Source organism: Microtus pennsylvanicus, chromosome 3, assembly GCF_037038515.1.
Source record: "Microtus pennsylvanicus isolate mMicPen1 chromosome 3, mMicPen1.hap1, whole genome shotgun sequence".
NCBI lineage: Eukaryota > Metazoa > Chordata > Mammalia > Rodentia > Cricetidae > Microtus > Microtus pennsylvanicus.
In genome coordinates, this window is record NC_134581.1 from 68,779,503 (window position 1) to 68,794,670 (window position 15,168).

Below are 15,168 nucleotides of genomic sequence, written 5' to 3' on the forward strand. Positions count from 1 at the left end.
TATAGAGAACATACACATTTGTATGGTTGAAAATGAAAGGGAACAAGAGTACAACAGAACTGTGTCTTAAACAGACTTCAATGTGATTCCACTAAACACATCTGTGAATTAAACACACCTACCTATACAACACAAACTAACAGTCCATATTGGCATAGAATACTGCTACCTAACATCACAGTAATAATCTTGAATTTACTGTTCAAAAAAACTTTTACCTTTTTGGGCTTTCATTGTCTGCTCTTCAATTTGCCTTAGACGCTCCATTAGTTCTTCCTTCTCACGCTCTATTCTTTCCTTTTCCTTTTCTGCTATTTCTCTTTTCTTCTTTTCATTCTCTAATTGTGCCCTTAAAGAAATTACAAGTTACACGTTACACATAAACAGATGGAAACAAATTAACAAGTTATTTGTATTAATCCCAAATTAAATAAAAAAAGAATGTAACTATTTAAAATGTTTTTAATATATTCACCACATACAGTTCAGTATGTACTACATACTAGCCGTGCACGGCACACATGGCAGCATGTGCTACAACCCAGAGCTGGGGATGGTATTAGCAGGCGGGACCCTGGAACCTTGTCGATCAAGTATCTTCCCCAGCTGATCTCTACTTTTGACCTCCATGCGTATTTATGCATGTGTGTTTACATATACATATTACACACATTAACACACACTATTTTAAAACTTAAAACGAGTGTTCAAAGCCAATTTAGGCGGGAAAAAATTCAGTAGGTCTAGCATCTGCATACAGAACAAATTATATGTAACATCTCAATACAGCTTGCTGCACCATTGCCATAACCCAAGGAAATTTATTTTTTGAGTTAGCAGAAGCCCTCCAACCGGGAAAAAAACTAAAGGTTTAAAGAGAACACACAAGTACCTTTAACAGAAAAATATCTTGGAAGATCAACAATTTTCAATTATTAAAAATAACTCAATATGCCAAGTGGTGGTGATGCATGCCGTTACTCCCAGCACTCAGGAGGCAGAGACAAGTGGATCTCTGATTTCGAGACCAGCCTTATCAACAGCCCAAGTTCCAGGACAGGCTCCAAAACTACACAGAGAAGCCCCCCTTCAAAAAGTCAAAAAAAATACAACAACAACAACAAAAAAAACCAAACAATACACACTTAACTTCTGGTACTAGCATTTACGCCTGAATATAAGATGACAGGTTACCTACCACCTCTCACAATCCCATTAGGATAGCAGAAGATATTTAATGCAGGTAAAAGGGGAAACAATGCCATGAAGATTTAGTTGTGTCTATCAGTCCTGATAAAATCACTGGGGATAAAGGAGTTAGGGAAATAATATAGTCAAAACCTGTTATCAGACAGCTAAGCAAGAGCCTATCTTGAACAAACTTCATGTTGGTGACCAAAACCAAAAGGATGAAGACATTAAACTGTGTTACTTCATATGTTTAATATTCAAATCACTACCTTCAATCATAGTATTTTTTCACTCAAGTGACTCCTCTAAAATTTCCTTAATATTCACAAAACAGTACTGACTGCCACCTAGTGTCAATTCTGGAACTTAGATACATCACTCAGACACATTACAAACTATTCTACCAAAGCAATTTTTCTTACTACAAAGGTCTGAATTTGGAAACTCCTGCAGATCGTGGGCATCAGTCTGTTCCCAAGAAAGAAAGTGTGGAACCCTGAAGGAGAAATGTCACAAGTCAGCAGGAGTTCCTGGCGGTGACTTTCTGAGACACCAACACTGACACGGGGTTGAAGGGTGACTAAGCCTCCTGCTGATTAATAAACTTCATCCCATTTAAGAATCAGAGACCTGGGGCTAGAAAGTTGGCCCAGTGGTTAAGAGCACTTGTTCTTGCAGAGGACTCAAGTTCAATACCCAGCAACCATAGGGTAGGCCGCAACCATCTGTAAATCCTATTCCAGGGCACATGACACCCTCTTATGACCTCTGCAGTCACAAGCCACAAATGGCGTGCACACATACATGCAGACAAAACAGTCAATACATATAAAAAAAATCAAATCATAGAAAAGTTATTTTTAAAGAACAAGGGAAAATATAAACAAATAAACAAACACATAAATAAATGAAAAGGGGGAGGGCTGCTCCACTCTGGCTCTAGGTTCTCTATGATGTACTTCCTCAACACTCAGAACAAAGAGCCAACACCTATCTGCCCTTGGTCTCTGCAGCATTTGCCTCCTCATTTCAATTTATAAAGTATATTCAGGCAGAGACTTCAGAAGTTGGGAATTTCAACACCTCTAGAAAACCTAGATGAAGAGGCTTATGGGCAAATAGGCATATCCCGGGCTTTTTGGACAAAAGAAGGGCCTAAGATGTGCCTTAACTTAAAAAGCCCGCTGTCCCCTCAGGCTGTTCATTGAAGCAGAAGTGCCAGTTTTCAAATAACTACTTTTCTACAGCATGTTGTCTCAACCCAGGATGTTTGTTAGGCTACTCCATTGCTCATAGCCTCTGTACAGTCATGTATAGCACTACCACAGGCCCACAAGACAGGTCCTTCTCCTGCCAGGACACAAGATCCTTAATTCTTGAGGACTCAGTACAAAACAAGTCTCAAGACTGCAGGCTGTAATACCCTATCCAAATGCTCAAAACCTTTTGGGTTGCACTCCGGTACCAATGTCCCTTCTAGGAAAGGGTATTGGCTTCATGTAGCTTTTCCCTATCGGTGTCTCACTCGCTCTTCTACAGGGATGGAGGTAAAGGAGGTAGGCACACAGAAAAAGATAGATTCAAAGGAATATGGCTATAAGCAAGCTGGGAACAAACACTATTTACTGCTGAAACGTGGAATGTATCTATAGGAGACAGTTAATCCGGTTATGTGAAAACCCTCTGCAGCTGATGCTGCAGCACTGCTGAGATCCACGGCTCACATCTCCACAGGCCACATCCAGCCAACACCGCACCCAGCTCTGCACACCACACCTGACACCTGGGGTTGCTAGGTCTTTGTCTCCCACATAACACTGGGAGATCTTCTTTGCACAGTGCTCCAAAGAATTAACCCGGTCCACTTACCAGTTGGTCCCTAGGCAAACCCTGCATACTCTTATCTCTCGCTACGCATTTGCTTATGCTAGCTTCCTCTTCTGAATATGTCTCCCACACCCTAACCAAATCAATCACATTTCCCCCAGGAAGCTTCTTGGGATTACTCATATTTCATATTATGTATTTTTCATTTAGAGTGTGGGTTTCTTTTTTTGAGTTTTTTGGGGTGGGGTTGATTTTTGGTTTATTGAGACAGGATTTCTCTGTGTAGCTTTGGTGCCTGTCCTGAAACTAGCTCTTGTTGACCAGGCTAGCCTTGAACTCACAGAGATCTGCCTGACTCTGTCTCTCAAGTGCTGGGAATAAAGGTATATGCCAGCAAGAGTATGAGTTTCTAAATACTCATTTTGACTTAGTTCTATTTTGAGGACATAAATATACTAAACTATAAAGTCTCTATACTGGCATGTAAAATTAAATTATTTTAGAAATACCTTTCAGGCCCCTCACCTAAACTGTACACAAAGTCTGACATTAAAGTACACCAATAAAACTGAGCAGCCTGTAACTTTTAGATAGCCTGTCACAACAAGCAATTAAAAATGAACAGGTACTCCAAAGCTACATAGTGAAACCCTGTCTTCAAAGAACAAAAAACAAAACAAAATTTGACAGGTACACATACATACCTTTCCAACTGCTTCTGATGCTTTTCCTCCCGGGCCTGAGCCTTCATTTGCTGTACTTCAATAGTGTCAGGCTTTCTCCTTCGCATATACAGTTCATGGTTTCCCATACATAAGGCCAAAATCCGCTTATTGATTCTCAGACGAGGAGCATAGAAAACAAAATCCTGAATAGAAAATAGTCTTAATTTTAAAATCTTTCTGAATGATAGTGTCTTTCACAACTACTCAATTTCAACAAGAGTAGAACTATGGTGTCACTGCACATGAACACAAGTTTAGGAACTCTGAAATTTCATACACCTTCATTCCTCACATCTTTGAACTCTGAAGAAACTACGAGCAGTAATCCTTACACTCCAGAAGAGGGTGTGTTTTGCCATTATTGTCAAAACTGCTCTTCCTCCATAGCTGTGTTTTAGCCTAGAAGATATTTATCTTTTAGATAACAAAAAGAACACTCAAGTATATGTCACACTAATTATTAAGAATCCATTTCAATAAGTCTCCAATATTAAAAACAAAGTTCAGAATACAAGAATACGGAATTAATTTTCAAAGGCTATCTCTATTACATTCTTGAAAGCAATAAATGCAGATTAAACTATTTCTTAGGAGTGATTGTTAATACCCTTCTAATATCATTATCAATTACATCATTAAATCACAGTTAAAATTCTTATAGTTTAAGAAAAATGGAAACTTTTTTTTTCTTTTTTTGGTTTTTTTGAGACAAAGTTTCTCTGTGTAGCCCTGTCTGTCCTGGAACTAGCTCTGTAGACCAGGCTGCCCTCGAACTCTGTAGACCATGCTGGTTTCGAACTGACAGAGACTGGCCTGCCTCCGCCTACTGAGTGCTGGGATTAAAGGTGTGCCACAACAACCCAGGCATAAAACTTTGTATTTTTAATAGCATTTCATCACTTTTCACTGAGTAAAATTTACCTATGGGAAGAGAATACCCTCAGAAATAACACAGGGTGATCATTGTCCGTCTCTCAGTTACTTCACAGACAGTAGCAGAGAATGTTAATGAACAAAGAATACTTACAGGTGCCTTTTTGTCAATTGGCTTTATAACAAATTTTTTGTCATTAAATGAAATATTTCGGATTTCACTCCAGGGAAAACCAATTTTAGGTGTTAACCTTTAAAAAAAAAAAAAGAATATTGCTTTAAATTTAAGTCAGGAAACTTAACAGTGGAAAATACAGAGCCCTCTGGGACAGGTTAAGTGAATGACCAGTCTTAAGAGCTTCTGATGCTCAGAACATATAATCTTCCTCACACTACACAGCTGATGCTAACTTTAAAGAGAAATTTAATTAACTCACAAAATAACAATCATTCAGGCTTTCATACATGTGTCATTTTCTTAAAATTACGCAGAAAAATTCAGTAAACAAGAGTATTGGACTGAGCCTCTTCAGGCTTGAATTTCTTCATTTACTTTTTATTATGTCGAGTCTTAAGTTACAAATATCAGCTTGGTAGGGAAAGTAATTAAAAATGTCATGTGAAATACAGACATAAAGTACTGAATTTCAGTAAAGCTTGAAGACTTTGATATGTGAACAAAAATATTTGTAAAAACAAGGAAAACCACTCCCATTTTCTTTCTATTTCTTCCCCTGTGCCCCACCTCTGTCTGTGTTTTTGTCACTGTATAGACCCGGCAGGTCCAGGATGTACATTCCTCCTGCCTCAGCACCCAAGGACCAGAATTCAAAATGTGAGTCACTATGCCTACCAATGTCACCCCATTCTGCCACCCTATCTATAAACATACTGGGAATCAGACTGCAATCATTCTTATTATGACAAAAGTAACCGACACATACACAGGTCATTTTAGTCAGGTTCCTGATAAGAGAACAAGATTTTCTACTATTTATGCTACTTTTAAAGCCTAATAAGCACTAAGCATAGCTACTTATTTAAACACTCATAATCAATATACATGTTATTCTGCTCACTAATGTCCAATGAGATAAATCAGCATGACCTACTTTAATAGGGAGCTATAAAATCATGTCTGGAGTGGGAAAGATTACTAACACAGATTTATTCTTTTAAAAAAATTTATTATTATTGGTTATGTATGTACCTGTGCACATGACTACAAATACCCCTCAGAGACCAAATGAATCCATTCTCCCTAGACCTGGAGTTAAAGTTGTGAGCCTTGAGACACGGGTATCAGGAATCAAGCTCATGTCCTCTTTAAGAGTGGGATATGCTCTCAATTGCTGAGTCATCTCTCCAGCCCTAAGTTTTTATACTTGATAAAGGATTATGAGAGTGATATATTCAAACTGTTATTACATATTTATATCATACATTTATAGTATATATATTTAGTATTAACATACATTAATTATATTTGTATATTAATACTATAAGGTCGTGATGTATCATATATAATATGAACTGTGTACATAAAATTAATTTGATCAAATTCAAGATAATAGTATATTAGTTACTATGAATAACATAAGGATAATATATTAAATTACTATTTAAAATATGCAAAACAATTCCTATAAGAAAACGTTTAAACACATCTATCAATTTATTTGCTCTTGACTTATGTATGTTATCTATTTGAAGCTACTATCAACTACAGCAACATTCAGGGACTCTCTTAACTTACTGAGGCAATAGATTTTACTTATTACTGCATTTCACCCAAGAGACAAAAGCAGCACATTTAAATACAGGTGACCCTCTAATTTAATAAACTGACTCAGAAGTAAAACTCAGAAACTACAAGGTACTAGGAAGTAGAGAGATGATACCTAAGCCTCAATGTAGAAAGCAATAAGGACAATCAAGACAACTTTTCCCAGCAGAGATGTTTGAAAGCCATTGGATCACAGAACGACCAGCTCACTAGACACCCATTTAACTTACTTGTCATCATGCTCATAAATATTCAGACCCAAAGCATCAACACCCAGCCACAACTCAGTGCCCTTCTTATTCTTGATTTCAAAGTAGTTGACACCATACATCTCTAGATCTTGCGCAATCTTCAAGTATTCCATCATCGAATCTTCCCTATTAAAATACAGCTGAATTTAATACACTGAAGTAGACACACTGAAACATCAAACTAAAACTAATGAAGCTAATATTCAGTGCTTTTTATTTATTTATGTACATCAAAAGATGGGAAGCATAACCTGGGGTGCAGGTGGCAGGTGGTGTGAGTGCGTGTGAGTGCGTGTGTGTGTGTGTGTGTGTGTGTGTGTGTGTGTGTGTGTGTGTGTGTAGGGGCCCATGAACCACAGCATGTGTGCAGGCTGTGTCAGAGTCAGTATTCTGTTGAATACTTAAGTTGTAAATGTTACCAGGGAAGCTAAAACAGTTTTAGATAGCTTAAATTACTTTAAATAATTCATGCTTTAAAGTGAGTATTATATAGTTTACAAGAGCCCAAGTGTTTCTAAAGAATCATACTTTAGACTAAAAAAAACCAGCTATCTCATTATTAACAGAAAATTAAGGAATAGATAAGAAAATAGAATTCTTGAGTTCCGATTATCCCTTTATACTCCCTAATTACTATTTTTGTGACTAAATTTAACACTGTCATTTTATGTAGATAATACTTTTCATGGGGGGGAGGGGGAGAAACCCTCAGAAGATGGTTCTTTCCCACCATGTGGGTTCTCGAGATTCAACTCAGGTCATCAAGTGAGGCACAGGCTTTAGGCATCTTGCCAGACCAAGAAGATTTTGAATGAGATAAAAATGCTTTAACTTGGAAAGAAACGTAACCATTACCCAGATACCTTAGCATTCCTCTGTGTTCCTCATGCCAATTTTGTATTCTCTCCTCCCACTGTTCTTTTGTCAGTTTGTGTTGTTCCAAAACACTAAAAAGGAAAACAATGTAGTTAACGACTTCGTGATTCAAAAATCAAGGTCTACAGTCCTTTCGTAACTGCACTGTGACGACACTGTCACACAAGCCAACGCACAGGCTAAAACTGCAGAGAACTAAACAACTGAGGATACAAACATGGACCAGGCAAGGATGGACGGCGTCACAGTCAGCATCCTGGCTCAACACTGGAGCCACAGAAGAGGTTACCAGGGAAAGCTAAGACAAAGTTTCAGACAGCTTCAATTACTTTAAATAAGCCATGCATTAGAATGGGTATTCTATAGTTTACGACAACTCAAATGTTAAACGAATCATATCCTGGACTGCAAAAAATGACTACCTCATTACTCACAGAAAATTAAGGAAAGACAGTAAAACAATTCTTGGGTCCTGATTATCCCTTAATTCTCCATATCTACTATTTTTGTGACTAAATTTAATGCTGTCATTTCATGTAGATAATACTTTTTTATTAAAAAAGAAAACATATATTAAGCTGAGCATGGTGGTAAACACCTACAATCCCAGTACTTAAGGAACTAAGGCAGGCCAACTCTGAATTTGAAGTCAATGTGGGCTACACAATGTGCTCAAGACCATTTGTACTCCACACTAAACCTTATGCCAGCACAAGAAAGAAGGCATACTTCACATCACATGATCCCGCCATCCACTTCTCCTCTAGTGGAGAAGTGTTTCTTCTGTAGTCTGTCAATGTTCTTGCTCCACTGAAAACCAAAAGTATTCATATTTTCTACTCTAATGCCAAAGCAACAAAAAACAATATACTTATACTAGAAACACCATAGACTCTGACTAGAATTCTCTTTAGACCACAGAATAATTAACAACCTTTGTTTATGATGGATCCTAAGAGATTACAAATCTAAAGTAGTATAACGAGCAAACACCGGATTAGATTAGGTTCCCAACCGTCATTCTGCAGTCATTTGTTTCCCACGCAGTGTTGCTTTGAGTGTTGGACTACACTGCACACCAAACCAAAACTTCATTCTGTGGAAGAAATGGTTCTTGCCACTTACTATTCTCACAGTGTTTATTATGCATCTACCTATGTGTGTTTCAATGTAGAAACAAACAAACAAAAATTCATATCCTGACATCAAGACCAAATAGTAACCTCCTTTAGCTGAACATCCTACAGAAGAACAGTAGACAGTAGAACGGAAAATAAATCTGTGTGGTGACTAAGCCAAAATCTTTAAAACCTAGTCTACCATCTTCTGGCAACTTATAAGTCTTTTTAAGAAGCTGAGCGGTGGTGGCACACTCCTTTAATCCCAACACTCGGGAGGCAGAGGCTGATTTTTTAAAGAAATTTCACCAATGCTTCTGGAAAATAACTTTAGAAAATATTTTTTTAATTTACTTACCGCTGTGGTAGGAGTCTGTCATTAGCCAGGTATCCTGGTTTGTGAATCTCTTTATTATAATCTCCATATTTGGCTTGGACAGCATACGAAGCCAAAAGAACTGCAGTTTCTGGTGGGCAATATATCTCATCATTTAAGATGGCTTCTTTAACTTGCAAGAAGAAAAGTCTCTGTGTTATTTCTTGAATCAATTCCTCAGAAACATCTTCAGGAAAGAATTTAGCTCTAAACTTGAACTGTAAAGGATTTTCTTTTTTAACATCTTGCTGTGTCACCTAAAATAGTAATTTCAAGTATAATCAACAAAACTTTTAAGTCACTGTAAATGAATACATTTACATCAAACTCTTTTTTGACGAAGTAGATAGCAATGTTATACATAAGTCTGTAAACAAACACGTGTGTTAAAGAGGCTTTTGTGTGCAGTCCTGAGGCTGCCAGCAGCTCTGGAAGCCCAGTCAACAATCAGAACTAAAACTTTTGTGTGCCGGACCTTATCCTGAAGACATTTACAGCTGCATGTTTGATTTTAACGCATATTAACACCCGTCTCAAGGTTCTATTTCTGACAAGCTCAGTTCTCACAGAGTATGTTTAGTAATATTGATGGTGCTCCAATGAACTAAAAGGCGTAAGTAATAATCAATTAAGAGACAACTGCAAAAGGAAGCCTGGACTTAGTGAGACCCTGCTAATGCCTTTTCAGCACAGATTAATAAACGCATCAAATTAATCAGTATACACGGCTTACCTTTTTATTCAGTTTAAGCCATGTAGAGTATCCTTTGCTGTCTACATACTGCAGCCCAAAAAACCAGACCTCACGTAAACCAACTGTTTTTACAACCTGTAAAACAGATAAATTCAGTTCAACATTCACACTGTGATCAGATGACCCTCAACACTACAGATCACAAGGACAAAACTACGTAAGTAGAAGTGCCACAGAAAAGGACTTTTCTTTAACACTCTTTACTTTTTGACATGTTCAAAAAACATTTCTGAAAACATCAATTCAAGTTCTTTATTCTCAATCCTGTTATGTCACCTCTATCTTCATCCTTGACTAAGTGTTTTCTATCTTCACTTCCTGAGCTCACATCACAGCCTCAATAACCAAAACAACAGTCTAAAGGAGAGAAGCACAGATGTGGTCAGCCTATAATCCTACCTGATTCCCTCCAAGTGTCCCACCAGTAACTAGGGCAAAGCACATCACTCTGGTGACAGAGTCTGGTGTCTTCAATATTCTACCTTCACTGAAACAATTTTTGGACCATTCTACATCATTGCTCATGCTTTCCCTTCTGCCTAGACTTCTGCATCTTTATCATCCACTGATTATTCTTTAAGTCCCAGATCAACTAACATTCTTTCTGTGAATAAATCTCTTCCATCATAGAAATGAAATTAATCACCTGTTCCCTAATCAACTGGGGTATAGTGTGTCTTCTTATGTGTCTTAACGCTTTGTCTTAGCACTCAAGGACAGAGTGATATCATTATTTTATTCATCTTGAAATCTATGTCTTCTGATAGAATGACTAACGTTCCCAGGAAAAAGTCACATACATTATACTGAAGATTCCACAAGACAAAGCACGGAAATTCTACAAGACTAGCGGAGAGCTGAATGTTACAGGTGCATACGTTATCCTGTTATCTTTAGTCTTCGTGACTGTCATTCATCGTGCACTTTGACTTAACATCCTTTCAACTATCTAGTTTAAAAAACAAAAACAAACAAACACCTTTAGACTCCAGTGTAGCAGATCACCAATTTCTACTAACCCGAAACTAAGAATGTCATCACATAACATCTGAAACATACACCAGCGTTTTCCCCCATCTCTCTGCTGTCCCCACTAGTGTGGTGAATGCCCTATGCTTCTTCTTGGTTCCGTGACTATAACAGTCCATGGAACCACTTACACAGGGGTCCAGCGAAAGCAACCTGTGTACATGTTTCTAAAGGGCTCAAAATAAACTTATACCCTTTGAGGTGAGAGCTGTGTTGCATATGAACACTGATCTGTGATAAGCACTCTAAGGACTGGAATAAAGAGGCAGAACTAGAATGTACGCCAGGATACATTATTCTTTAAAAAAAAAAAAAAACGCCACCTGTATTTAAAATAAAATGAGGAGAGTTAGGAGGTGACATGAAATTTAAAACCCTTATAAAAGAATTAATTTGGGGCTGGAGAGATGGCTCAGAGGTTAAGAGCATTGCCTCCTCTCCCAAAGGTCCTGAGTTCAATTCCTGGCAACCACATGATGGCTCACAACCATCTGTAATGGGGTCTGGTGCCCTCTTCTGGCCTGCAGGCATACACACAGACAGAATATTGTATACATAATAAATAAATAATTATTTTTAAAAAAGAATTAATTTCATTTAAGTGGTAAGCACTTTTGGCTAATTAAACAATTTTTTGATTTATTAATTTCATTTTACATGTGGGTGTTTTGCCTGCATCTGTCTTTACAACACAAGTGTGATGATGCCACAGAGGTCAGAAGAAACCCTCCAACCCCCTGGAAGTGGAATACAGATAGTTGTAAACAACCATGTGGGTGCTGGGAATCAAACTTGGGTCCTCCGTCAGAGCAACAAGCTCTCTTAACCACTCGTCTTAAGCCATCTTTGCAGTTTGGCTAATTTTTTAAAGGAGACTTGTTTTCAAGACAGCAAACCAACTCAGCTTACTTTCCCTTACTTGAAAATTTTAACTTAAATAATACAAATAGAAAATAAGAAAAAAATCACTTAGAAATATTTAAAAAGCAGAAATTTCTGGGGGCAGGGTGGGTGGAATACAAATACAAAGACTCATACTAATGATGCAAAAACAAACCAGTACCAAACAATGAAAAATGCTAACTGAACTCTGACAGAGAGACGGTGATGGTAATACTGTCAATATGAGAGTCTACGATCACCTTGGAGACAAACTTTGCCTGTGCCTACAAGAGATTATCTGGATTAGTTAACTTTAGTGCTAAGACTCACCCTGGATGTGAGCTCAAGGCCAATACCATGCCACAACCAGAGATATGAACTCAACAACAACGAAAAGATCTGAAACCAGGCATTCATCACTCACTGCTTCCTAACTGTGGGTGTGATGTGACCTGCTGCCTCCAGTTCCAGCTTCCTTGCTTTCCTCACTGGGATGGACTGGATGGATCTAAACACTGAGCAACACTAAGCCTTCCTTCTTTAAGCTGCATTTGTAAAGTTATTTTCTCACAGCAACAACAAGCAACTGACTCAAAGTGCAGAAAACATTCAATGCTGACTTAACAGAAGGGCATGAGGACCACTCAGAAGGTGCTACAGAGGACACAGGTAGGTAATTGTCACAACAAACACAATCATCCAGAGAGCTCAGCTGGGAAATTCTAAAATAGGCCCAAGCTCCCTAGTGGCTCTCATCTTCCCCTGCAAATAAGAACTGACAGACACATTACTGCAGTACAAGTCTGTTCACAGATATGCTAGTAAACAGAAAAAACAAAAACACAAATATTTCACTATTTCTTGGACCCTAAGAAATCTTCTTGCATACTTATTAAGTACATGAATTCTATTCTTTGGTCGAACATGGAGAAGCTAGGAAAAACGGTTATTCAACAAAGAGTCAAACAAAAGGACTGCTATGCCTGACATAGTAGTTGGCCCCAATCTAACATGACAATAAAAAGTAAGACACTGCCACCTTTGAAGGACCGACCCCAGGGTAAAGACTGTAGGGAAGGGAAGTGACAAGGAAAATAGTAATGACACACTTTTGCACTGTGGGGATACATGTTAATATCAGCTAAGACCCTAACCCATCCACACACTGTAGACACTGAAAAACCATGAAAGGATTATGCAGGTACTATATACTTCGGTGTAAAGACTCAACGTTCTACAAATGTGACACGAATTCTGAACTGCCTATAATGGGATTTAAGATTCTTATTTAAATCAGCAAATTCTGGTTTTAAAAGAATGAGGCTCTGTTACATGCACACATGTGAAGTTATGAGAAGGCCATATCTGCTCCTAGCCTTACCTGAACCTTTCCACTGGCCATTCTACATACTTACTGCAGTCAAGGTTTGTGGTATTCAGGCTCAAGGACATTGTTAAGAAACAGAACTTAAGGATTGCTGAAAGAACAACAGGTAGCAATTTCAATAACCTAGACCAACATTCAGGACGTGAATGCATAGATGCAATCACCAACACCCATGATCTGAGTCATTTGTGGAATCTTATGAAGAGAAGTAGAAGCTGAGTATCAAAGCCAGGGAGAGCTGAGGCAATAATGTCTCACTATAGGTGTACAGTGCATGAAGTTTAAATTATATTAATGGTATCTATTCATTTATCATGCCTTTATGGTAAAACCTTCTCTTGAGCCCAAATATAACATGCATGCTGACAACAAAGAACAATGCTCAGGCACTAGTCCTCTCCTTCCACTACATGAGTTACGGGGGTTCGATTAGGCTATTGGGCTTGGCAGCATATCTGAGCATCTTGCCGGCCCCTTTTATGCTTTTGTGTGTTTTTGAAAATACACTAAAGACTTATCCCATGAAAGTAGAAATAAAAATACATAAATATCCCTACAGTTATTCAAACAACCTGAATATATATGGTTAAAACTTCCAAGCACTACATTGTTGAATTAATTATCAAGGATATTGGAAATATACGATGCATACAATAGCATGCACACAATAATTATCTAAGTTGCATCTTTTGGGATCAGAGAGATAGCTCAATGGTTAACAGTGCTTGCTGTTGAAGTATCAGGACCTGATGAGTTCAGGTTCTAGTCTCCATGTTAACAAGCTGGACTTGGCCATTCACACCTGTAACACCAGTACTGTGATGGGTAGAACCAGGACTGCTGTGGCTTGTTGACCCACTAGCCTGAGTCCGGATTCAGTGACAGATGTCTCAATAAAATAAAGCAGAGGAAAATTTGATTTTATCTGGCCTCTGCATGTACACATCACCAAGGACATACATATATAAACCACACACAGACAAGCACACAGAATTGCATGCTTTGTGGGATTAATGATACCTGGTCAAAAAGCTGTTTGCCAGTTGTATTGGGCTGAATAGCAAATTCTAGCTCAGCATCCATTGTAGTTACCCGTACATTGATCTGTAATAAAACCAAGAAAGATAGTGATTAGTAAAGTGAATATATTCACAATGTAGTAAGTATGAGAAAATTCTTGGAGTTCTAGTATTTGTGTGTCTGGGAATCAAATCCAAGGCTTTGTGCATCTATGCAAATCTCTACCACTAAGCACCATCTCTAGCCCTTGGGTTTTGAGATTAAGTCTTGCTATATAACTCAAACTTGGCCTACTTGCAGTGTTCATGACTGCCCCATCAGCCTCCTCATTGATGGGATTATAGGGATATATATATGTATGATTAAAAAACCTGGTGTAGGAGGTACTGAAAAATGAAGCCCTCGTGCATAACAGGCAAGTCTCTGCAATTGATCTCCATACATCCCATCATTAATATTTTACTAAAAGTGACATAGTTTGATTCTTACTACAGGAAATCGAAAGGAAGGAAGGAAGGAAGGAAGGAAGGAAGGAAGGAAGGAAGGAAGGAAGGAAGGAAGGAAGGTGGGTGGCTGGTTTACAAATACCTCATTCTAAGTAACTAGTTAACAAGATGACCCTGATGCCAGGCTTGATGACTCAATTAATCCCTGGAACCCACAGCACAGACAAAGAGAACCAAGGACACATGGGTATTAAACAGCAGAGCAGGTATTCAAACTGAATGCAACTCTTGAGTCTTTTAATGTCATCCACTATCCCATATTTCTTCATTTTAAAGTGTATGTATGAAAATGCCACAAAAACCTGTTTCTTTTCATAACACATGGTAAAATGAACAACCTGCTCCGAGAGTCCAGTGAAGACAGTGATCTTGAAGAAAATAAATGACAACAAATGGGGAAAGAGGAACCTCTTTCACTGCTGGTGAGGCCACAGTGGAAACTAGTAAGGATGTTCCTCAAAAAGCCAAAAATATACTGTATGGTCCAGCTCTATCACTCTTGGGCCTACACAAGTAAGATCCCAAACTGACACATCAGAGACACTTGCACATCCATGTCGGATGCTA

At 38.2% G+C, this 15,168-nt stretch overlaps 1 protein-coding gene across 2 annotated transcripts in view; it reads right to left on the bottom strand.

The window, feature by feature from the left end:
- The window catches only part of Rdx (radixin), a 65,636-nt gene that overhangs the window by 29,935 nt on the left and 20,533 nt on the right, over window positions 1-15,168 (bottom strand). For both annotated transcript variants that reach the window (XM_075965914.1, XM_075965915.1), the window contains exons 3-10: window positions 14,096-14,179; window positions 9,757-9,852; window positions 9,006-9,280; window positions 7,517-7,600; window positions 6,633-6,779; window positions 4,771-4,867; window positions 3,723-3,886; window positions 219-349 (exon numbers count right to left, since the gene is read on the bottom strand). In XM_075965914.1, the coding sequence (XP_075822029.1) occupies window positions 219-349; window positions 3,723-3,886; window positions 4,771-4,867; window positions 6,633-6,779; window positions 7,517-7,600; window positions 9,006-9,280; window positions 9,757-9,852; window positions 14,096-14,179 (1,078 nt within the window). The remainder of the gene's footprint in view (window positions 1-218; window positions 350-3,722; window positions 3,887-4,770; window positions 4,868-6,632; window positions 6,780-7,516; window positions 7,601-9,005; window positions 9,281-9,756; window positions 9,853-14,095; window positions 14,180-15,168) is intronic.